Raw genomic sequence first — 25,759 nt, forward strand, 5'->3', positions numbered from 1 at the left:
AAGTTTTGTATTTTGGCCTAATTCTGAAAGCTAGAATGTTTTTTGAAGGACATTCAACAAAATTCTATTATTGTTTTGTCTAATCTTAGTTTGTGGACAGCATTCATGGTTGCTTTGTTATGGAAAAACAGCTTGTGCCATTTATGATTGTGGAGCATAACTGAAGAATGGCAGTAAGTCTGCTGATTACATCAGAAGGTATAGAGAGATATTGGAATAAAGGTCTGGAAAGGTAGAGCATTTTGAATTTAGAACTGTAGAGTTTGAATTTATTTTCTCTTAAAGCAATAGAGATCTTAAAAGGGAGTAGAAGAGATGACAGATTCATTAGTTTCAAAGCTTTTATAGGACCAGAAGTCAGTCCAGTTAAATCTTCCATCCTTTGTGGCTCTTTTTACTGAATTTTGCAGTGTAATTAGAATTCAGTCTTAGGAAGAATAATTTGAGTGTGGTATATAGGTTAGTTGTAATTTTAAAAGCATGAGTACCAATTATAAGAACTTGATTACACTGTTGTAAGATTTTTGTTTGCCCCTTCATAGATTAAACCTAAGAATTTATTTATTCTTTATTTCTAGCACCTAGCAGAGTCCTTAGCACTAAGTGCTCAGTAAATAACTTGGTGAATGAATAATTTTGTAAAGAAAGCAAGTATGGAATGCACACAACTGTGTACTGAACTTTTGTCTTTAGGAAGGGCTAGAAGATGTAATAAGAGTTATTTGAAGTGTGAGTAGGAGTTTAGGTCTTTGGTAAAGGAATTCGCATTTGTTGAAAGACTGTGACTTAAAAGTAGGGTTGCTCTAATTTAGGACTATTAGTGAGGGGGATGTATAGAAGTGGCTGAAGGGTGGGAGAATAGCTAATTTCAGTGCAAAAGACTTGGGAGACCAGGTATGATGGTGCTCACCTATAATCCAAGCTGCTCAGGATGCTGAGGCAAGAGGATTGCAAATTTGAGGCCATTTTGGGTGACTTAGGAAAACCCTGTTTCAAAAATAAAAAAGCTGGGAGGTGTAATTGAGTGGTAAACTGCTTGGCTAAGGGGTCCTGGGGTCAATCCCCAGTACTGCAAAGGAAGAAAAAAAAATTGCTTTTATTTATTTTTTTAAGTTTGCACTTTATTTAGGTAGCCAGGAAGAGCCATTTTACATTTTTAATAAGGAGAGTGCCATGAGCAGGCATGTATCAGGAAGATGATTATAGTACTCAAAGAGGGATTGTTTAGTAGTTGAAGTTGAAAAATACGTAAGATCTATATTAACCTCAGTGGCAGTGAAAATGGAGAATACAGATTAAGAACTACTCGGTAGGTAAAAGTAATTAGAGTTTAGTGAAAAATTGGTTGAGACATTGTTAAAAATGCATTGGAAGAAGTAAATTGGCATTGAGATTAGTTTTTTTCACTACCTTTTCAGGTCATTTCAGCTCTAGCTTTTGGTAGGCCTGAGAGGAGTCTGAGTCATGCATAGGGGCTTTCTGCACATGAGTTTCTTTCTTTCTGTTTCTCTCTCTTCCTTTCTTGTCTTTCTTCCTTTTTTCCTCTGTGATGATTGGAAAAGAAATAAAGCTTGAGGATGGAGAAGGAGAGATGGCACAGTGGTGCACACCTGTAATCCTAGCAGCTCTGGAGGCTGAGACATGAGGATCTCCAATTCAAAGCCAGCCACAGCAACAGCAAGGCACTAAGCAAGTCAGTGAGACCCTGTCTTTAAATAAAATACAAAATAGAACTGGAATGTGGTTCAGTGGTTGAGTGCTCCCTGAGTTCAATTCCCAATTCAATTTCCCACCCCTCGCTCAATAAATAAAGAGTAGAGACAAAAGAAAATGTAGAAAATGTCTAAAAGAAAAGAAAGATTGCAAATTTAGTATTTTCTTTATCATATCAAATGAGACTGGCTGTAACTCAGACTCATTTCTCCTTTGAAGAAACTCTAGCCAACTAAATAAGTTAACTTCAGAAAGCCTTTAACAAAAACACATTTTGTACCTTGTCAAAATACACATTTATCACATAATTTTAAAATATTTTAATATGAACTAGTTTTTTAAAAAAATTTATTTGTTCTTTTTAGTTACACATGACAGTAGAATGAATTTTAACATACATAAATGGAGTATAATTTCCCATTTTTGTGGTTATACATAATGTGGAGTTACACTGATTGGGTAATTCATATGTGAACATAGGAAAGTTATGTCCCATTCATTCTCCTATCTTTCCTATTCCCATCCCCCTTCCTTTCCTTCATTCCACTTTGTCTAATCCAGAGAACTTCTACCACCCTCCTTATTGTGAGTTAGCACACACATATCAGAGAGAACATTTGGCCTTTGGTTTTTTTTAGGATTGGCTTATTTCACTTAGCATGATAATCTCCAGTTCCACTCATTAACTGGCAAATGCCATAATTTCATTCTTCTTTAAGGCTGAGTCATATTCCATTGTGTGTATATACCACATTTTCTTTATCCATTCATCTGTTGATGGGCACTTAGCTTAGCTATGGTGAATTGAGCTACTATGACATTGATGTGGCCATGTTACTATATTATGCTAATTTTAATTCCTTGGATATATCCTGAAAAGTGAGATAATTGGGCCAAATTTTGATTCCATTCTAAGTTTTCTGAAGAAATTCCATACTGCTTTCCTTAGTAGTTGCACTAATATGCAGTCTTACCAGCAATGTGAGTACCTTTTTCCTTATATCCTCACCAGCATTTGTTGTTGCTTGTATACCTGATCATTGCCATTTCAACTGGAGAGAGATGGAATCTCAGTGTAGTTTTAATTTGTATTTCTCAAATTGTTATGGATGTTGAACATTTTTCATATATTTGTTGACCATTCATATTTCTTTTTTGTGAAGTGCCTATTCAATTCCTTAGCCCATTTATTGATTGTGTCATTTGTTTTTTTTAGTATTAAGTTTTTAAAGTTCTCTATATTTTTTGGAGATTAAAGCTCTGAGGTGCAGGTGGCAAAGATTTTCTCCCATTCTGTACGGTCTTTCTTTGTGTTCATGATTGTTTCCTTTGCTGTAAAGAAGCTTTTTAGTTTGATACCATCCCAATGATTGATTCTTGATTTTACTACTTATGCTTTAGGAGTCTTGTTGAGAAAGTCAGGTCCTAATCTGACATGATAGAGAATTGGGCACGCATTTTCTTCTAGTAGGCACAGAGTCTCTGGTCTAATGCCTAGGCCTTTGATCACCTTTGAATTGAGTTTTGTGCAGGGTGAGAGATAGAGGTTTAATTTAATTTTCCTACATTTGGATTTTGTTTTCCTAACACCATTTGTTGAAGAGGTAATTTTTTTCTCCATTGTATGTTTATGGTGCTTTGTCAAGTATGAGACAACTATTTATTTGGGTTTGTCTCTGTGTATTCTATTCTCTATCATTGGTGTTCATGACTGTTTTGGTGCCAATGCCATGCCGTTTTTATTACTATAGTTCTAGTGTAATTTAAGGTCTGGTATTGTGCTTCACTTTCCTCACTAAGGATTATGTTGGCTATTCTGGGTCTCTTATTTTTCCAAATAAATTTTATGATTACGTTTTCTATTTCTATGAAGAATGTCATTGGGATTTTATTGGGAATTGCATTAGATCTGTTTAGTGCTTTTGGTGGTATGGCCATTTAAATTTTATTATTTCTGCCTGTTCAAGAACATGAGAGATGTTTCTGTCTTCTAAGACCTTCTTTAAGTTTTCTGTAGGGTTCTATAGTTTTCATTGTACAAGTCTTTCACCTCTCTTTTTAGATTGAGTCTCAAATATTTTCTTTGAGACTGTTGTCAATGGGATAGTTTTCCTAATTTCTCTTTCAGTTGATTGATTACTAATGTATATGAACACAATTGATTAAAGGGAGTTAATTTTATATCCTGCTACTTTACTTAATTTATTTATGAATTCCAAAAGTTTTCTGGTGGAGTTTTTTGGGTCTTCTAAATATAGAATCATGTCGTAGCCAAATAGGAATAGTTTGAGCTCTTCTTTTCCTTTTCATATCCTTTAATTTCTTTCTTTTGTATAATTGCTCTGGCTAGAGTTTCCAGGCATATGTTGAAGGGAAGTGGTGAAGAGGACATCCTTGTCTTGTTCCAGTTTTTAGAGGGAATGCTTTCAGTTTTACTCCATTTCGAATGATGTTAACCTTGGATTTAGCATATATAGTTTTTATAAAGTTAAAGTGTGTCCCTACTATCTCTGGTTTTTCTAGCATTTTGAGTGTGAGTGGATGCTGTATTTTGCAAGTGCTTTTTCTCCATCTGTTGAGATAATCATTTGAATTTTGTCTTTAAATTTATTGATGTGATGAATTACATTGATTGATTTACATATTTTGAACCAACCTTGCTTGATCATGGTGCACTATCTTCTTTTTTTTAATATATACATCTTTCTTTTAGTTATAGAGGGATGCCAATACCTTTATTTATTTATTTTTATGTGGTGCTGAGGATCAAATCCAATGCCTAATAAATGAGAGGTGAGTACTCTGCCACTGAGCCACAATCCCTGTCCCTGCACTGTCTTTTTAATAAGATTTGTATGCAATTTGCCAGAATTTTGTTAAGAATTTTTACATGTATGTTCATCAGGCAAATTGGTCTGAATTTTTTCTTTCCTTAATGTGTCTTTGTCTGGTTTTAGAGTCAGGGTGATACTAGCTAGCTTCAAAGAATGAGTTTGGAAGGGTTCCCTCCTTTTCTATTTCATGGAGTAATTTGAGGAGGATTGGTGTTCTTTGAAAATCTGGTGGAATTGAGCTGAAAATCCATCTGGTACTGGGCTTTTCTTTTTGGTAGGATTTTGGTGGTGTATTCAATTTCATTGCTTGAAATTGGTCTGTTTAAATTTTCTATGTCCTCCTGATTCAATTTGGATAGGTATATGTTGTTAGAAATTTGTCAGGGTTTTCTATTAGAGTATAAATTTTCAAAATAGTTTCTGATTATTGTCTGAATTTTAGTAGTGTCCATTGTAATATTCTTTTTTCATCATGAATTTTAGTAATTTAAGTTTTCTTTCTCTTCGTCAACTTGGCTTAAGGATTTATCAGCTTTATTGATCCCTCTTCCCCCAAGAATCAACTTTTTTGTTTTGTCAGTTTTGTTTGTTTCAATTTCATTGATTTCAGCTCTGATTTTAATTATTTCTGGTCTTCTGCTTTGGTGTTGATTCCCCCAACCCCCCGCCCTAGGGCTTTGAGATGTAATGTTAGGGTATTTATTTGGTGACTCTCTATTTCCTTAATGAATGAACTCAATGCAGTGAACTTTCCTCTTTGAACTGCCTTCATAGTGTCCAAGAGACTTTGATATGTTGCATTACTATTCTCGTTTACCTCTTAAGTATTTTTTTTAAATTTCATCAGCTATCCATTGTTTGTTCAGTAGCATATTATTTAGTCTCCAGGTGTTAGAATAGCTTGTATTTTTTATTTTATCCTTGATTTCTAATTTAATTTCATTATGATCTGATAGAATATAAGATATCTTTCCTTTTTTTTTTTTTAGTTTCTTAAGAGTTGCTTTTTGGTAAGTCTTAATAGAGAGAAGGATCTGTGTGCTGCTGAGGAGAAAGTGTATTCAGTCATTGATGGATGAAATATTCTATATATATATATATATATATCTGTTAAGTAAATTATTAATTGTATTTCTTAGTTCTATAGCTTCTTTATGTACTTTTTAAAATCTTTATTTTAATTTGTTATATGTGACTCAGAAATGCATTATAATTCATATTACACAAATAGAGCACAATTTTTCATATCTCTGGTTATATATAAAGTATATTCACACCATTTGTGCCTTCATACATGTACTTACGGTAATGCTATCCATCACATTCCACCATCTTTTTTACTCCCATGCCCCCTCCCACCCCTTTGCTGTATCTAGAGTTCATCTAAACCTCCTATGCTCCCCCTCCCAACCCCACTATGAATCAGCCTCCTTATATCAGAGAAAACATTTGGCATTTGGGTTTTTTGGGGATTGAATGTTGGCCTGGGGCTTAGCATATATAGCTTTTATGATGTTGAGATATATTCTTGTTATTTCTAAATTTTTTTAGTGGGTGCTGTATTTTGATGAGTACTTTTTCTGCATTAATTGAGATGACCATATGATTCTTTAAGTCTATTGGTGTGATGAATTACATTCATTGATTTTTGTATGTTGTACCAATCTTGCATCACTGGGATGAACCCCATTTGATCTTGGTGCACTATATTTGTGGTATGTTTTTGTATTCAATTTGCCAGAGTTTAATTGAGAATTTTTTGCATCTATGTTCTTAGAGATATTGGTCTACAGTTTTTTCTTTCTTTGATGTCTCTTTGCCTGATTTGGGAATCAGGGTGATATTGGCCTCAGAATGAGTTTGGAAGTGCTCCCTCTTTTTCTATTTCATGAAATAATTTTAGAGTATTAATTCTTTAGTATCCATCTGGCCTGGGCTTTTCTTGGTTGGTAGGCTTCTGATGGCATCCTCTGTTTCCTTGCTTGAAATTGATTTGTTTAAATTGTGTATATCATTCTGATTCAATTTGGGTAACCCATATGCCTCTAGAAATTTGTTGATGCCTTTGATATTCTGTATTTTATTAGAGTACAAGTTTTCAAAATAATTTCTGTTTATGTAGATGCTCTCCATTGTTTGGGGTATATTTAATTGTTATGTCTTGTTTTTTTTATTATTATTGGTTGTTCAAAACATTACAAAGCTCTTGGCATATCATATTTTATTATGTCTTGTTGATACATAATTCCTTTAGCCAATATGAAATGTGCTCCTTTGTCTCTTCTGATTAACTTTGGCTTGAAGTCTACTTTATCTGATATGAAGAAAGAAACCCCTTTGTTTTATTAGATCCATGTGAATAATATTTTTCCCATCCACTTACCTTCAGTCTGTGGATGTCTTTGCACCTGAGGTGAGTCTCTTGGAGACAGCATATTGTTAGTCTTTGTTTTTTAATCCAATCTGTCAGTCTGTATCTTTTAATTGATGATTTTAGGCCATTTGCATTCAGTGTTATTAAGAAATGATTTTTATTTCCTGTCATTTTTACTTATTTCTGGTTTTTAATTTGAATTAGTTTCTCCTTTGATTGACTGTTCTTCTAATGAAGTTTCTCCCTTTATTGGTTTTCACTTTTATTTTTTCACATCCTCTTCATGAAGTATCACATTGGGTATGTTTGGTAGTGCAGGCTTTCTAGTTGTGAATTCTTTTAACTTTTGTTTGTCATGGAGGGTTTTATTCATTGTAAATTTTGAAGTTTCATTTTGCTGGGTATAATATTCTTGGCTGGCATCAATTTTCTTTTAGATCTTGATATATATTATTTCAAGTGAGGGTCTGGGTTAAGAAATCAGCTGAGATTTGGATTGTTTTCCTTTTAAATGTTACCTGTAATTTTTCTGTGGAAGTTTTAAAACTATTTGTCCTTATTCCGTATGTTAGGCATTTTCATAATAATGTGCCTTGGTGTGGCTCTGATGTAATTTTATTTATTGAGGGTCCTGTAAGCCTCTGGAATTTGATTTTCCATTTCATTCATCAGTTTTGGGAAATTTTTATAATACTAGTTCATCAAAAAGATTGTGCATTCCTTTCGTTTGTATATCCAAGCTTTCATCTATCCCGATAAATCTTACACTTGTTCCTTTCAACTTAGCCCATATTTCTTGGAAGTTCTATTCATGGTCTCTTAACATCTTTACTGCCCAACTTTATTTTCAAGATTCTATATTTTGTTTTCATTGCTGGAAACACTTGTCTTCCAAGTGATCTAGTCTGTTGATTATGCTTTCCATTGACTTTTTAATTCCTTCATTTTAAGGATTTCTGCTTGATATTGTTTTTCAGAATATCTATCTTTTTTGGAGTGATCTTTTACTTCCAGTATTTTCTCTCTAATTTCACTGCTGGCTGACATCGTCCTTATCTTGCAGATTAGTTTACCTATGTACATTTTAAACTTCTCTGATATGACTTCCACTGTGTTATTGATGGATTTTGGTATTGGAGTATCTTGAGTTTATTTGGAGTGATTTGTTCCCTTGCTTTTTCATGTTGTTTGCATGTCTATCCACCTAACAATATGGGCCTGAGGCAGAAGATTTTCTATCCTGTAGACTTACAGTGTCTCTGAAGGTTTCCAGTACCTCACCATTTAGGGGGGAGACATATAATAACAACAATCAATGCAAATAATATACAACATTAAACCAGATAGTTCCTGCTGTGGCATAGTTGTCACAAGAAACAAATGATTTGATCAGTTTTTGCCTAAAATAAAAACATTAAATTCGCAAAAGGGTTTACAATTTCAAATGGTGGACAGGAAGAAAACAGAAATAATATAGGATGTGATGATTATGAGGGAGTAGGAGAGATGATAGAAGTTACAATTAAAGGAAGAGTGAAAGAACAATAGAAATTGGCTGTCAGCAGAAGATGAGAGAAAGAATCAAGGGAAACTGTGTGATAAAAAATATATAAAGTAAAAATTAAAGGAATATAAAACAAAGCTGAAATGGACTAATCAAACATCCTAGTCATCAAAAAACTGATCAATGAAAAATAACTGCCTTCAAAAATGCTAGAAATGAGAATATAAGTATATATAAATGTCCATGAATCATTAAAGTCACAATAAAACAGAAAAGAAAAAAAGAGAAAAAACAATCTTGATAAAAAGTTAAAGAATTATTTCTGTTGGAGTTCAAAAGATTTTCAGCTTCTCAAAGTGTTAGGTGAGGCCTTCTTGAGCATGATGTCCCACTCTCTGGGTGGATTGTTGGAATGAGAGAGGTAATCCTGTAGGTGGAACTCCTGGAGGTGGGGTTTAGGCCTAGGTAGGCCACAGGCTTTTCACTGAATACCATTTGGTCTGGAGATTTTACATCAGCATACTTCCAGCAGTTGCTGGTCCACACTGGAAGTTTGCATCCCAAGGATCTCTTGAATTCCACATGTGTGGTAGAGGAGCCAATTCTTAGTACACTACATCACCTATGGACCCCATATTTACTGGTCTTGTGTTCAGTCTCCAAACTCGCCCCTGTCCCCACCCTTTCGAATTCCTGTCCTGGTATGTCTCTCCTAAAAGCAGCTGGATTGGGGACGCGGGGGGGGGGGGGGGGGGGCGGGGTGGGGTGGGGGAGATGAACCAGGTGGAAACCCGGCCAGTATTCCCTGTACAAACCTCTCTCCTCTTTTGATTTTTTTTCCCAGTCGCTTAGGCATACTCTATGTCATTCAGTGTGGGTTTACCAGGCCTGCATTTTGGGCCAAACTCAGGTTTGCCAGGAATTGGCTCCTACAGCTCCTGGCTCCTACACCACAGCTGCAAAATGGTTTCTTCCTTTGTCCTCCTCATGCAGCCAGGAAATATGGGGCTTCTTTTTTGCACAAGGATATTGTGCAACACACCTTTTAGTTTAGTGAGGTGTGGTGTCTTTGATCTCTAAACTCTCTGAGACATGCTTCAGGTCTCCTAAAAGTGTGGGTTCCTTTAATTTTTTTATTCCTCTACTTTGCTCATGGAGAGACTGCTCTGCCTGGTCCTCCAGCCACAGTATCAGCTGTGGGCACTGCAGATTTCTTCCTTATTATGTCCAACCTCTAGATTCCGATCTGCTTTGAATGTCCAGTATTAAATTCTCCTTTTTTTCCTCTCAGCTTGCTGAGAAGCTGCCTATTTTTTTCCTTGGTTTCACACCAGAGCAGCCAGGAAAGTGACCTTCTCTATACTGCTGTCTTGAAACCTCAGCTTAATTAGTTATTAAATATTTTCTCTGTTCACAAATTGTTCTTTAATTTTGATTTATGAATCCAGTGTAGGAACCATGCATTGCATTGGAATATGTCCCTTAATTTTCTTCAAATTTAGAATATTCTTGATACCAGCTTGTTGAAGACAGCATAAAAGTCTACCTGCAAAAAGTCCCACATCCTCATTTTGTCTCATTGTTCTTTTGGTGTCGGCTGGCCAGTTCCTCTAGTTTTTAATCAAGACATGAGCATTGATGACCCAGTATCTGGTTTTCCCAACAGTAGTGTTGATAACATTGACAAAGTGCAACAGTTTATTCCTCCATTAAACATTGTCAATAAATTTGTAGCCTGTGTGGTAATGTTACTTTAGCCTTACTGGCAGTGCCAATATTTAATCCAGTTTATATTTCTTACCTGACTAATGTTCATTAGGAATTACAAAATGATTGTACATCATAAGATTGCTTTTGTTTTTTAATTCTTTCATACTTAATTTACTAGGTATCATTCATTAATAAAGTAAGACTCCTTCAACTTGGCTGTTTTGATTACTCAGAATACAGTTCCCTTCTGAAAAGATAATCACTTGAATCTTACTAATTTTTAGTTTATTCCCTATTTCAAATGCTGTGTGCACATTCTTTCTTTCCCTCTTCACCTTGCCTTTATTACCATAGTAGTTTTCTGTGCTAATAATTCATCATTTATATCACTGCCAGACCCTTTTCTGTACCATAGATAGGATCATATTTTCCCTCCTTTTTATTGACTTTCTTTTTTTGAGGTGCTCATAGATTTTTATTAAGTGTATTTCAGTTTATTATAATTGGGATTCTTTTTGCTCAAATTGTCATAACTTTGGCCAGTAAGGAGGATCCCTTCTAGCAATTCTTGTTTTATGCTGACATGATGACCCTATTAGACTTAGCTTTTTGGCACTGAGAGATGCCCCAGGGTGATTTCATACATTTCTTGTCCCACACTTATAATTGGCTATTTTATATAGAACTTTGCTTTCTTGATACAGTAATCCCCCCCACCCTCGCCCCATCACAATTTCTCTTTCTGAGGCTTCTTTTATCCATAGTCAACCATGGTCCCAAAATAGTAAATGGAAAATTCCTTAAATAAAGAAATAAAGTTTTTAATTGTACTCTGTCCTGAGTAATGCATGATGAAATCTTATGCCATCCTATGCCCAGAAAGTGAATCATTTTTTTATCTGGTGTATTCATTCTATATGTGCTACTTACTCATTACCATCTGTAATATCAGATTGACTATCAGTACCCCAGAGCTAGTGCTCCATTAACTTTTATTTTATTTAATAATGTTCTTACAGTTTAAGAGTAGTGGTGTTGGCAATTTAGATATGCCAAAGAGGTTGTAAAGTGTTTCCTTTAAGGGAAAAAATGAAAGCTCTTAGGAAAGACAAAAACAAAATTGAATGCTGAGGTTACTAAGATCTAAGGTAAGAGTGAATCTTCTGTACTTGAACTTATGAATAAAGAAAAAGAAATTTGTGCTATTAAACCTCAAAACTGCAAAAGTTACAGCCAATCTAAGAAACTCCTTAGTATATTAGTTTATTATAATAGTTCATTGTGTATTATTGTATTAGTTTATGCAAATAAAGTGATTGGAACTGTTCACCTGGTGATCAGAAGTTTGGAACTTTTAGCCCTGCCCACTGACTTTTGGAAAGGGGAATAAAGAGCTGGAGATGGAGCTATGTTAACAACTATTGAACAATAATCTTTGAATGAGCTTCTTGGAGGTCTTAGGAAATTGACCTGCCTTGATAGGACATGGGAACTTCTCTGTCTTTCCTCCATATGACCCTGTGATACCTCTTCACCTGGCTATTCATCTGTATCCTTTATAAAATCCTTTGTAATAAACCAGTGAACTTAAGTAAAATGTTTTCCTGATTCTGTGCAAATTAATTGAACTCAAGGAGGAAGTAGTGGGAACTCCAGTTCATAGCTGGTTGTTGGTCAGCAGTATAGGTGACAGTCTGCTACTTAATATTGCATATGATGGATGGGTACTATGGGAATGACCCCTTAAACTGTGGGGTCTTATTTTTAACTCCAGATAATGGCAGGAGTGGGTTGGATTATAGGACAGTCAATTGATGTCCACTGAAGAATTGCTTGGTGTGAGGAAAAACTTTCATACCCCAATTCACAGAAGTGTTTATGTGAAATATGAGAGTAGAGAGAAAAAATGGTTAGACCTTTCTTTTATGGTGGGTTCTTAGCACTTCTATTTTCCCTGTAGAGATTTGTTTTGAAGGCTGGGTTTTTTCTTTTTGCTCATAGAGGTAGGGAGAGGCAAGGCTGTGGCATGCCTTTTGACTAGGGTCAATCATGATTAGTGGGTTCAGCTCTTGTTTTTATGTATGGGGAAAGCTCCAATATTTGATTGTCCCCAATTTTGGTTGAGCATAAGTTTGATTCCTGGTTTAAAACCAAAAAAGACCTGAGACTGTTTACTCTCCTTTCTGATGTTCCTATATTCAGCAGATATTTCTTTTCACTTGCCTCTGAACTAGAGGAAATTAAAATATGCAGCACTTAATTTCAGGGCTCTGATTAGGGAACTGTTAATCTTATAGGGATCTATAGGGGACTGAACTAACAAGGTGAAACTTTTTATACTTGTCTTTTTTGTCTGTATTCTACTCTACTCCCCGCCCCTTTTTTCTTTTAGTCAGCTTTTTTGCTGCTGTGACAAAAAGACCCAATAAGAATAATTGTAAAGGAGGAAAAGTTTATCTGGGGGCTCATGGTTTCAAAGGTCTCAGTCCTTAGGCAACAGCAGGCTCTATTCCTTGTGGCTTGAATTGAGGCTAAATATCATGGTGGAAGAGTGTGGCAGAAGGAAGCAGTTTACATGGTGATCATGAATTAGAGAGAACTCTATTCACCAGATACAAAATATATACCCTAAAGCCACTCCCCAATGACCCACCTCCTCTAACCACACCTTACCCACCTATAGTAACCACCCAGTTAATCCCATCAAGGGATTAATTCATCGATTGAGTTAAGGCCCTCCTAACAGTCATTTCTCCTCTAAACCTTCTTACGTTGTCTCACACATGAGCCTTTGGGGAAACACATCCAAACCATAACGTGAGCCATCCTTAATTTAAATGCCACAGAATAGTCTTTTTTATCTGTTGTGTTATGATTTCTGTACTGTGCTCTACTGATTTTTCTCAGGATGGTTGTAGATGAGTCTTTAAGCTGCTTCATAAATATTTAGTTATGAAAGCATGTCTTTCTAGTAACTATGATATTTAATATTATTTGTTTTTCTTAATGAAATAATTATTCCAAGACAATGAAAAAAAATATTATCTCTGAGGTCTAGATCAGGGATGGATTTTATGTTGCCAGGATCAATAGTGTTGTCCAGTAATGGATTGGTAGAGTAGGAGATTCAGTAATTAGGTGCTATGTATCTGCTGACTCTGGCCTGCCTATTCTGTGTGTGTGTGTGTGTGTGTGTGTGTGTGTGTGTGTGTGTGTGTGTTTGTGTGTGTGTTGCGGGGGACCAGGATTAAACTCAGGGCACTCAAACACTGATCCACATCCCCAGCCCTATTTTGTATTTCATTTAGAGACCAGGTCTCACTGAGTTGCTTAGTGCCTTGCAGTTGCTAAGGCTGGTTAGCTGATCCTCCTGCCTCAGCCTCCCAAGCCATTGGGATTACAGGCATGCACTCAAACGCCTGGGTGGCCTATCTATTTTTAAAAAATATTCTTTGGTAATTCTTTTTGAAAGTTTTCAAGTCTTTTTTGAGGTGGAGGACTTATTATTTTTAAATTGTAATCTTCAGTGACATACTGTGCTTTTTTTAAAAAAAAATATATATATATTTATTTATTTATTTTAGTTGTAGATGGGTGGGCACCATACCTTTATTTTATTTATTTATATATGGTGTTGAGGATCGAAACCAGGGCCTCATACCTATTAGGCGAGTGCTGTACTGCTGAGCCATAATCCCAGCCCCATACTGTGCTTATTAGAGGATAAGTTTGTTGATTTCAAAACCTTGGGGAAAATCCTCAAAATTTTATGTATCCATAAATTGTTTTCTCTACCTAATCTCAATGCTGTACTTTGTTGGATTCCCAGGAAAATGAATAACATGGTTGACTGGGCAGATGTGCTCTTGCTGTTCCTTCTTGCAGGAGCTTGATTGTTCAGTGTGCTATAACTTTTTAAATTTTATTATATATTTTTTTCACTCTTTAATCCTCAATTTCAAGGATTTGAGAAATAGAGATGTCCTTACTGCTTTGGAGTTTAGATTAATGAGTGTCTCATATTTTCAGGTAACCATTCTCACATGAAAAAACAAGAGAGTGACTAGCTACCTTGGCAGAAATTATGACTGATGGAATTGAATGATCACAGGTCCAGGCCCTGGTTTTCAGATCTTTTTAGTTCAGCAACACTTCTCTAAAGTGTGATCAAACATGGGGATTGATTCACACTAAAGTCACATAAGATTGGTAATCAGACTTCTGAACTTTCACTGAGAAGTCCAATACATAATAGGACCAAAATATTCAACTGTTTAGAATAAATTTTTACAATTTCTTGATTTTATTTGGAAAGCTAATGAAGATTAAATGATTGTTTTGTAAATAGAATTTGATCAGAATCATGGCATTTCAGTGTTATCCTCAAGCTCTGCTAGCACTTATACAGCATTTTATATTTTCTAGGTTATTAGTTGTATATCGATATCATTCAGAAAGGGCACTTTAACAGATTCTCCTCTATACAAAACCATATCACTTTTTGTATTGGATTTTAAAAATCAGTCTAAAAACTTTAGTTATTTTTTCTTCTACACACACACAAAAAACACTTCCATGTAAGAGAACAGTTTTGTTTTATCAGTATATAGCAAAACCATGTTTTAGATGTGCTATTGTTTCTTGTGCAGTCTCATCATTTATATTCTTCATTATTTCAGACAGCTTTTAAAAAAGGATTATTTACCTTTCTGTGCATTGACTAAACAAAATCCATTACTGTGCTTGAAAAAAATAGTTCTGCTTCCCATCAGCAGGGAGACAACATAATATAATTTTAACTTTTAGTCAGACACACAAAGCTTGGCTTTCTAACAGTAGGGAAATTTCTTAAACCTTTTTGGGCTTCTGTTTTCTGTTGGTAAAATGGAGATAATTTCAACCCTGCAAGGAGAATTAGCAAAATGCTAAATCTAGAGAAGTGGAAAGGGAAACTAAGAGAAATGATATCCTGGGAGCCAAATGAAATGTGTCTAGGAAGGAGTGATTACATCAGATGCTGATCATAAAACAAGTAAAAACACTGATAAATGGTCTTTGGTTTCTTTTTATAGGCATGCCCAAAGAAAAATACGACTCTCCTGACCCTCGGAGGATGTACACAATCATGTCCTCTGAGGAAGCAGCAAATGGAAAGAAATCACATTGGGCAGAGCTTGAAATAAGCGGTAAGACATGGAAGCATGAACTTATGGTATGGAAATTAAGATATGATAGAAAATTAAGTTTTATAATGCCAGTACACAAAAGAAACAATAATTATGGTTTATATCTATTAATTTCTGTTTGAAACAGTAAAGTTCAGTGGAATGACCATGGTTGAGTCAAAATTCAAACCCCATTTGTTATTTATTCTCTCAATATATTATTCTTTTATAAAATCAAGATGATAATATCAAAGATGAAATGATGATAATTTGGGGAGTGTTTAGTGTCCAAAAGTTCTGATGGGAAATGGCTATTCTGTATAGGTTTGGGGATAGATTTATTTCTCCTTACTCATTTGCATTTCAGTCTCTCAGGACAGCTTTATTCAAAAACAAAATCTTAATAATTTACAGCAGATAAGTTTCATTCTGTTTTTAGTGCAACTTGGATATATTCAAAGAAATATATATGCCTGTGGACCCACTAAGAATATTTGCCGGATTTCTGTTCTCGAGACTAAAAGGCTCAGGGATTACTCCAGGGAAATTGGGCTGACTGGACTGTGCAAAATAACCACACAAGAGACACAAATACCTTTTTCTTTGGGGTGGCTGTGACAGCTTCTCTGACCTTAAGGGTCCGCAGGAAGAAAGAGAGAGAGAGAGAGAGAGAGAGAGAGAGAGAGAGAGAGAAAACGCACTGACCCCTTTTATTGAGGAGAAGCTATTCAAATGAGGCAAGGGGTCAGGTTTCAGGGGACTGAGTCTATCTTCATGATGTTCACTGTCAGCAGGTTGACTGACATCTAGGTAGACCCACACCCAAGGGCACAGTAAGAGAAGGGGACATACACAAGGCACTTCCATGGAACATTCTATCCTAAACAGGGCAAGGGGTTATATTACAAAGGAATAGGTCAGCATAGCTCCACCCATGGGGCTGTAAGAAGACATGCCCAGGAATGAAGACAGTCACTGGAACCCTAGAAGAGCAGGGCAGTCTAGCAGCATGGGTGGCTGATGCCACATCGCCCAACAGGGGAGTTAACTCAGTCAGATGCGAGGTTGGTCTCCCACAAATATTCTTTTCCCCAGTGCCCCTACTCATGGGTATACAGCCTCTTTAAATATTTCAAGGTAGTAAAGGGACATTGTTACTTCTCAGGACAACCACGCTAAAGAAGTTCTGTGTCCTAATATGCTTCCCTATATTTTCTTTCAAGGATGCCTGATTTTTATCTGATAAAAAGTACAGAATATTCTCTTCTTTTGACTGACCTCTCTTGTTTATTTTAATTTAAAGCAGCAGACATACTGAGTAGATGTTGTGTATGAAAATTTTTTACCTGGCACTGTGTAGATGGGAAAAAAACAAAAGTCCCTGTGTTTATGAGCTTATGACATATTAGGAAATTAGAGGAAGGGAGGATACAACTACAAATAATAAACAAAATATAATTATCAAATCTAAATGTAATAGTGCTATACCTGAAGGAAAAAGAAAGTAATGATGATAATAATTCTTTGTGAGCTCAAAATTTCTGATTTATCTATTGAGTAAACTTAAATACCCTCATCTGCTGCCATGTTGGAGATTGATACCACCGATGTCTCTGGTTTTCTCTCTTTTGATATCTAGAATGCTGTACCTAATTAAACCAAGTTCACTTTGGTAAAACTCTGATCGGATTCAGGTTTAAGCTCTTTGATAGGCAGCTGTTTTACAGGTGGTAGCCTGTAGGTGATATTGTATTTTTTCTTTATCACATATGGGATCTGAACGCCTTCTTTTCTATTTCTGTGTTTTGCCCATTGCCATTAATTCTTTGAGAGCTGCAAATAGTGATATTCTAATTCTAGCATTTCTTAGAGATATTTTATAGAGACTTCCCTTCCTTTACTATTTGATGTTCAATTTTTATAGGAAAGAATATTTGTTTTTTTCCTTTTATTTACTAGTCTTCAGGATAAACTGTCATCCTTTGAGGATGACCAGTTAGGTTTTTTGAAGTATTAGAATTAAGTAGTGTATTTAAGCATTTGGGTTTCAAACTTATTTGGTAAGTTGCAATTATAATAAAATTGATACTTAAATTGTCCTGTTGTTGGCTAAGGGAGAACCTCTATAACTGAGTTCTTGATATAAGTCTTGTTCTTTGGTAGTTTCCTTTCTATCTTGTGTGACAAGATTTTCTTGGCTCATCTTGTGTATTTTTTTTTTTTTTTTAATCTCAAACCTAAAATAAGCCATTTTTTCCAGGACATTTTTTTTAAGTTGGAAATGTTATTTCAAGATCATAAGCTAGGATATAGGATACCCCCCCCCTTTTCATATGTATACACACACACATGTTCGTATACATTTATGAATAAAAAATGTGATATGTAAGTAATATATACATGTTTATATGATATATATGACAAAAATATTTTGAAGTACAGTTATATTTAAGGTTAATATGAAAACATACTGATACTTTGGATTCAAATTTAGGATAACAAGGTTTAAAAACTTTTCTGTAATTATTATTTATTTATATCTCCGTACATCCTGGGGTCCTGGTTCTCAGGTATATGGGATGATAGAATTTGAATATCCCATATTACTTTGTTATCCCGTATTATATACACAAGTCTCAGAATAACAGTATTAATCATTCTATCACTACCCAGTGCCCTCAAAAAAATAAAATAAATATTTGGGTAATCAATCTAAAAAAAGAGGTGAAAGACCTCTACAGTGGAAACTATAGCACACTAAAGGAAGAAATAGAAGAAGACTTTAAGATGGAAAGATCTCCTATGCTCTTGGATAGGCAGAATTAACACTGTCAAAATGGCCATACTACCCAAAGTGTTTTTATTTAATGCAATTCCTATTAAAATCCCAATGACATTCTGCATAGAAATACAAAAAGCTGTCTTGAGATTGGTTTGGAAAAATACGAGACCCAGAATACCAAAGAAATCCTTAGCAAGAAAAGAAATAGGAAGTATCACAATACCAGACCTTAAATATACTACAGAGCCATAGTAACAAAAATAGTATGGTATTGGCCCCAAACGGATATGTGTAGACCTAGGGGTATAGAATAGAAGAAACAGAGACAACCCCACATAACTGTTATTTCATACTTGACAAAGGTGCCAAAAACATACATTGGAGAAAAGACTGTAAAACAAATGGTGCTGGGAAAACTGGAAATCCATATGTAGTGAAATGAAATTAAACCCCTCTCTCTCATCCACACGAAAATCAACTCAAAGTGGATTAAAGACTTAGGCACTAGAACAGAGATCCTGCGCTTAATAGAAGAAAATTAGGCCCAAGTCAGCAAGATAACAAGATTCCTAAAGTGAAAGAAGTAGTATCTAGAATCAATAAATGGTATGTAATCAAACTAAAAAGGTTTCTTCACAGCAAAGGAAACAATCAATGTGAAGAGAGAGCCTACATAATGGGAGAAAATCTTTACCACTTGTACCTCAGAGCATTAATCTCAAGGATATATAAAGAACTCAAAAAACTCAACACTAAAAAAACAAATAGTACAATTAATAAATGGGCTAAGGAACTGAACAGATACTTCACAGAAGAAGAAATACAATGGATGAATGGATAGATGAAAAAAATGTTCATCATCTCTAGCAATCAGAGAAATGCAAATTAAAACTACACTGAGATTCCATCTCTCCAGTCAGAATGGTAATAATCAGGAATATAAGCAACATTAAATGTTGGTGAGGATGTGGGGGAAAAGGTACACTCATACATTGGTGGGACTGCAAGTTGGTGCAGCCACTGTGGAAAGCAGTATGGAGATTCTTCAGAAATCTTGGAATGGAACCACCATTTTGCCCAGTTATCCCTCTTCTCAAAGGACATAAAATTAGCTTAGTATAGGGACACAGCCACATCAATGTTTATAGCAGCTCAGTTCACAACAGCTAAGCTATGGAACTAACCTTCAGCAGATGAATGGATTAAGAAAATGTGTATGTATATAATGGAACATGACTCAACCTTAAAGAAGAATGAAATTATGGCATTTGTCAGTAAATGGATGGAACTGGAGAATATTATGCAAAGGGAAATAAGCCTATCCCTACAAACTGATATGTGGATGCTAATTCATAAAGGGGGAGGGAGAATAGAGGTACTTTAGATTAGACAAAGAGGAGGGAAGGAAGGGAAGGAACATGGGGGTAGGAATGATAGTAGAATGAGTTGGACATTATTACTCTATGTGCATATATGATTACCATGACCTGTGTAACTATATATCATGTACAACCAGAAGAATAAGAAGTTGTACTCCATTTATGTATGATGTGTCAGAATGCAGTCTACTGTCATGCATAACTAATTAGAACAAATTCTTAAAAAATTAAAAAAAAATACCATCACCAGAGTGATTACTCAGAGTAGATAAATCTTTACATTTTATTATATTTGTGCCATCCCTCACTTTTAAATAGTTGTACGGTTTCTATTATTATCAAAGCATGTAGCCCTCATACACACTGTCAGCATTCTCAAATATTTAACCTGCATAACCCCTATTTAGTCATGGTATTATATATACTAAGTGGCCCCAGGAGCTCACATGTCTAATCATTTTCAATGTCAGCTTGTTCTTTAAGTCTTTAGAAAGAGTTCATGGGAGGGCTAGGAATACAGCTCAGTTGGTAAAGCGCTTGTCTAGCATGTGTGAAGCCCTGTGTTTAATCCCCAGCACCAGAAAAAAAAAAAAGGAAAAAAAGAAAGTGTTCATGGTAATAGTATTCCTTAAGTTTCTTACATGTTAATAAGTTTGTGCTCTTTATATTTAAAAGTCAGTTTTACTGAATTTAGAATTTTTTTTTTGAGAGAAATTTTTTAATATTTATTTTTTAGTTTTCGGTGGACACAACATCTTTGTTTGTATGTGGTGTTGAGGATCGAACCCGGGCCGCACGCATGCCAGGCAAGCGCGCTACTGCTTGAACCCTGAATATAGAATTCTTGCTTATTCATTTCTTAAATATGTTTGACTTATTTTTTTCCCCTTTTTAACATGACACAAAGCAGTCTAGTGTAATTAGATGGCAGTCTAATTTTCTTGCCCTTGTTATTTGCTTATATTGCCTAGAGCCCAGAGGGTTTTTTCCAGCCATAAAATCAGTAATTTTATATATCCTGATTTTTTTTTATATTGTATTCTCAGGTATATTGTTTTCTTTTAATGTTTAGTTGATTTTTTTTTCTTTAATGCAGGAAAATTTCCTTGAATTATAATTTTTAGTAGTTGTTCTGGTCCCTTGGTTTTCAGAGTTCTGTTCTCAGTGTTGTATACTTCCTACAAGTCTTTAAAATTTTTTTCTTAAAAAGAAATTAGAGTATAAATTACATATAGTAAAACTCACTGTTATACAATTCTTTTCCAAATATGCATTGTTTAACCACCAGCCACCACCACAGTTATAATATGGAGGAGCATTGTCATTATTTCCCAAAATTTCCCTGTGTTACTTTGTTGTCAGACATTTCCCCCTACTCTCAACTCTCACAACCACTAGTTTTAATTTTATTTTTTTGGAGAAGCAGTTTTACTTTCATAAAAAAAAAAGGGAGCAAGTATAGAGTTTCCATAAACCCCTTACCTCCACACTGGTCTCTCCCACTGTATCTGTACCAGTGATACATTTGTTACAGCTGATGAACCTACATTGACACATCATCATCCAAAATCCATACTTTTTGTTAGGGTACCTTTTGTGTTCGGCATTCTGTGAGTTTTAACAAGTCTATAACTGCATGGATCCATCATTATATATTACACAGTAATTAATTTCTCTGCCCTAAAAATTCCTTTTGTTCCCACTGTTTATTTTTCCTGTTCCCAAGCCCCTGGCAAATACTGATGGTTTTACTGATTCCCTAGTTCTGCCTTTTCCAAAATGTGGTATAGTTGGAATTGTTTCAGTTAATAATATACATTTAAGGTTTCCTTGTGTTTTTCCATGGCCTAATAGCCCATTTCTTTTTAGCACTGAATAATACCCTAACGTCTGGATATACCAGTTTCTTGCTTACTTACTTAACTGAAGAACTTATGTTATTTAAAAGTTTTGACAGTTTTGAGTAAAAAGCTGCCATCAACATCCTTGTATAGATTTCTGTATACATGTAAGTTTTCAACTCTTTTAAGCAAGTACTAAGCAGGCATGATGGCTGGATCTTATGCTGAGAGTTATGTTTAGTTTTATCAGAAACTGTCAAACTTTCTTCTGAAGTGGATATGTGCCATTTTGTATTCCCAGTGGATATGTGCCATTTTGTATTCCCAGTGGCAGCGAATGAGAGTTTCTCTTGCTCCCCAGTCTCCTGATAATTTGGTGGTGGTGTTTTTTTTGCCATCCTGATAGGGTATAGGAATTTGGGGAGCTGAAACTCCCAATCTTGGTTCTTATGTTTCAATGAAAAATTTTAAAGATATATGCCAAAAGTCATGTAAGAGAACTTTATTATAAGTTTAAGTAAAGTAAAAGCAAAGTGAGGCTTAAGCAGAAAGAGAGAGAGAGAGAGAGAGAGAGAGAGAGAGAGAGAGAGAGAACACGTGCACGAGAGTGCTGTTCCTGAATAGAGAATAACAAAGGAGACAATGATGTCTCCAAGTTTATTGCTATTTGATGTTTACCAAGAGAACTGGGGATCACCTTCTGTACACTTTGCCAATCAGGTGTTCACCTCCTTCTTCACTTGAGGTTATGGAGTTTTTGATCTTAGTTGGTTTTCTCTGGAACTGTCATGGTGACCATCCTATTTGGGGGGCGCAGGGCCTTCATCTACAAGTCAACCCCATGTTATTGTGGGCACTGGGGTCAGTAGCTGGTCAGAAGTTATCTTAATGCACCTGTCATACTAAAGGAATCTTCCTTCCCAGACAAATGGAACACTTATAGCTATACACTTATAGCTCACTGGACCCTGTCAAGAGTTAGTCCATTAATCCTTTTCTCGTAACATATTCCCAACAACTCCCTTGCTTCTGTTTATTTTCTACAAATTAACTACCACTGTTTGCTCTCTTGTCTACTTTGGAAGTAGTTTAAAGAAAATCCTAAAGTAATTTAAAGAACACTTGTGACCTTGCTTGTATTTTCACTGCTAATTTGCTAGCTACTACCTAACTGTGTGATATTTCTTTGTTTTTAACTTATAGTTGACTAATGACATTGCATATGCTAATTTACTATTAATGTATCTTCTTTGAGGGGGCATCTTTTCAGATCTTTTTTGTCATTTTTTTATTGTTGAGTTTTAAGAGATCTCCGAATATTTTGGCTAATAGTTCTTTTTCAGATATATCTTTTTGTTTTTTATTTTTCCCAGTGGTGCTAGGGATTGAATTCTGTAAAGCATCCCCTGGTCCTGATGTGTTCCTTTGCAAATATTTTCTCCTGGTCTTTGGCTTGTCTCATTCTCTTGACAATGCTGGGGAGAAATTTTTAATTTAAATGGGATTTTGATTAGGATTACATTGAATCTATTAAATGTTGTGAAGAAATGACATCTTGACAATGTTGAGTTGTCTTGTATACAATCTAGTGTCCTCATATATCTTGTAGCTGTAGCTTGACAGCTTATATCTTTGAGTAGTTTAAAGATATCCCTTATGCTTCTAATCCCAACAGCTCAGGAGGCTGAGGCAGGAGGATCAAGTTCAAAGGCAGCCTAAGCAAAAACGAGGTGCTGAGCAACTCAGTGAGATTCTGTTTCTAAATTAAAAAGTACAAAATAGGGCTGGGGATGTGGCTCAGTGGTCCAGTGTCCCTGAGTTAATCCCTGGTTACCCGCCTGCCCAACACACACAAAGAAAGATATTCCTTTGCTGTCTTTTGTTTACATTGATTCTAATACTGTCAGTACTTATTCCTATCCCCGTTTCTTTTTATGTATGCCCATTTTCTGAAGTTAATCAGTGTAAGTATGGTATGTCTTTGGCGTAGGGTTTATTTTTTCATTTGTAGGTTGGTATTACATCATTTTTCTCTTTTTCATTGTATACCTGGTGATTTTTACTTGGACATAGTACATTGTGAGTACTCATATCTTTATGAGTGCTGGATAATTTTTATATTCTTCAACATATTTGTGAACTTTGTTCTCAGATACAGTTAAGTTATTGGGAAACAGTTTGATTCACTTAAAGCTTATTAGGATCTTCCTGAAGACCCTGAGTTAAAAGGTTTTCCACTCTGATATAAATACAGACAATTCCTTGCGATCCCCAAGGATTGTTTCCTCTACTCTTCTCAGTTTGTCCATGCTTCCCCATCCCTAGCCTCAGGTTATTCCTCATATGCATTTGCTGGATACTGAGTCTCAGCCAAAGTGGGATGGGGAGGAGTCTTTTTCAGATCTTTCTTTGTCTTCTGCACTCTGTCCTGTAAACTTCAACTACCTTGACCTCTCCAGACGTTCAGTTTTATTCCCTCAATTTATGTGGACCACCAGCCTGCATGGGTTCTGTACCTCTGCACATTTTCATGAAATAGTTAGCTGAAACAGTGATAAGGGCTCATTTCCCCCGCCCCCCCCATCAGTAACTGATGTCCTGTGTTGCCTAGTGTCTAATGTCTGAAAATGATTTTTAAAATACATTTTGTCTTAAATTTTTTTAAAAGTTGTTTTAGGTGTGAGTAAATCTGATCCTGCTTCTCTCTTGGCTGAAAATAAAACATGTCATAGTATTTTAAAAGACTGGTGACTTCAGTATCTTATTTTCCTTTGGGTTTTGTCAGTTGTTTCTCTTTTTCTTCTGGCTTTTCGTCCTTCAGTTTGGTCATTTTATGGAGTGTTGGCATTCTCTTCCTTAAGGAGTAAATTTACTTATGCGTTTTCCAGGTAGTTGTGGTAGGGATGGTTGACCTTACTCTAGTCAGGATTCATCTGATTTGAACCAGGTTGTGAGCATTATCTTATTGCTGGATCACCCGTTTGATAGCTGCCAACTGAAATCTTGTTGTTTACAGTGTTTTTTCTTCCAGGTTATATATGACAACTAAAAGTTCTGGTCTCTCAGTCCCTGCTTTTAGCTGTTACTTATGATTCTGTATCTTTAGAGGTAAAGTCTTGGGAAGTATCCCACTTAATATTACCTCTTTGTGTTTCCCTTCTCTACAGGTTCTTCGTTTATCATGTCTTTATTGTCTTTGTAGTTCTCCAGTGCTTTCAAACTTGTGTTTTTGTTTTTTTAATACACTTTTTCTTTCTCCCAGTGGGATGGTTGGTCAGCAACAGACGGCTCTTGTTTTGGTAATCTGAAACAGATGCGTGCACTTTAAAATTCTGCCTGAAGATATGAAGATACCAAATAACTCTTATGTTCCTTTTTTTTTAAAAAAAATTTTTTTTAGTTTTAGGTGGACACAATATCTTTATTTTATTTTTATGTGGTGTTGAGGATTGAATCCAGCGCCCTGCGCATGCCAGCCAAGTGCGCTACTGCTTGAGCCACATCCCCAACCCTTATGTTCCTTTTAAAAAATATTTATTTATTTATTTTAGTTGTAGTTGGACACAGTACCTTTATTTTATTTATTTATTTTTATGTGGTGCTGAAGATCGAACCCAGCACCTTGTGTGTGCTAGGCGAGTTGTCTACCACTGAGCCACAACCCCAGCCCCTTATGTTCTTTTTCTTTTGTTTAGTAGTGTGGGGCCTCACTGTGGTTGCTCTCAAGGGCTATACTTGTTCTAGGCCTTTGCAGTGGCAGCCTATGGCAGGGAGAATTGTACTAACTCAGGAAGCTTCAAGAAACTGGGACTGAACATCTAAAAGATCTTTGGTGTTTTTTTCTTTTTGTTCTTTGCGGAACTGGGGATTGAACTCAGTGGTGCTCTATTGCTGAGCTACGCCTATAAGATTTTTGAACCAGATGCCTATGCTGTATGCCATACATTAGCTTTTGTACTTCGTGACATTCTCCAACTTGAGCTTACTGAGAAAGTTAGTTCTATTCAGACTCATTTTTCTCTGGAGATTGATAGCCCGTGTCTCTCAAATTTTAGATCAAAGTTTTCTGATTTTTTTTTTTAAGAAAATATTAGCCAGGGATGGTGGTACATACCTGCAATCCCAGTGAATCAGGAGGATCACAAGTTTTGTACAACTTGGCAAAACTCTGTCTCAAAATAAGAAGGATTGGGGATGTAGCTCAGTGGCAAATTGCTCCTGGATTCAACACTAGTACTGCTTTAAAAAAAAAAAAAAAAAAGATTGATTATTTGGCCAGGCATAGTAGCACACTCCTGCAAATCCCAGTGATTTAGGAGTCTGAGCAGGAAGGTCTCAAGTTTAAGGCCAGAGTCCACAATTTAGCAAGACTGTGGCTCACATTTTAAAAAGGACTGGCGATGTAGCCAATGGTAAAGTGGCCCCAAGATCAATCCCTCGTATCACAAAGAAAATAC

General features: G+C 35.6%; 1 protein-coding gene across 7 annotated transcripts in view; it reads left to right on the forward strand.

The window, feature by feature from the left end:
- Cnot6 (CCR4-NOT transcription complex subunit 6) overlaps nucleotides 1-25,759 on the forward strand; it is a 76,946-nt gene that overhangs the window by 11,905 nt on the left and 39,282 nt on the right. For 6 of the 7 annotated variants that reach the window (XM_078050147.1, XM_078050135.1, XM_078050134.1 and 3 more), the window contains one exon: nucleotides 15,208-15,321. In XM_078050147.1, the coding sequence (XP_077906273.1) occupies nucleotides 15,210-15,321 (112 nt within the window). In that variant the 5' untranslated portion in view covers nucleotides 15,208-15,209. Of the gene's footprint in view, nucleotides 1-15,207; nucleotides 15,348-25,759 lie in introns of those variants that run through there. The other variant, XM_040271957.2, reaches the window with a different exon arrangement.

This window comes from Ictidomys tridecemlineatus, chromosome 1 (assembly GCF_052094955.1).
Source record: "Ictidomys tridecemlineatus isolate mIctTri1 chromosome 1, mIctTri1.hap1, whole genome shotgun sequence".
Classification (NCBI taxonomy): domain Eukaryota; kingdom Metazoa; phylum Chordata; class Mammalia; order Rodentia; family Sciuridae; genus Ictidomys; species Ictidomys tridecemlineatus.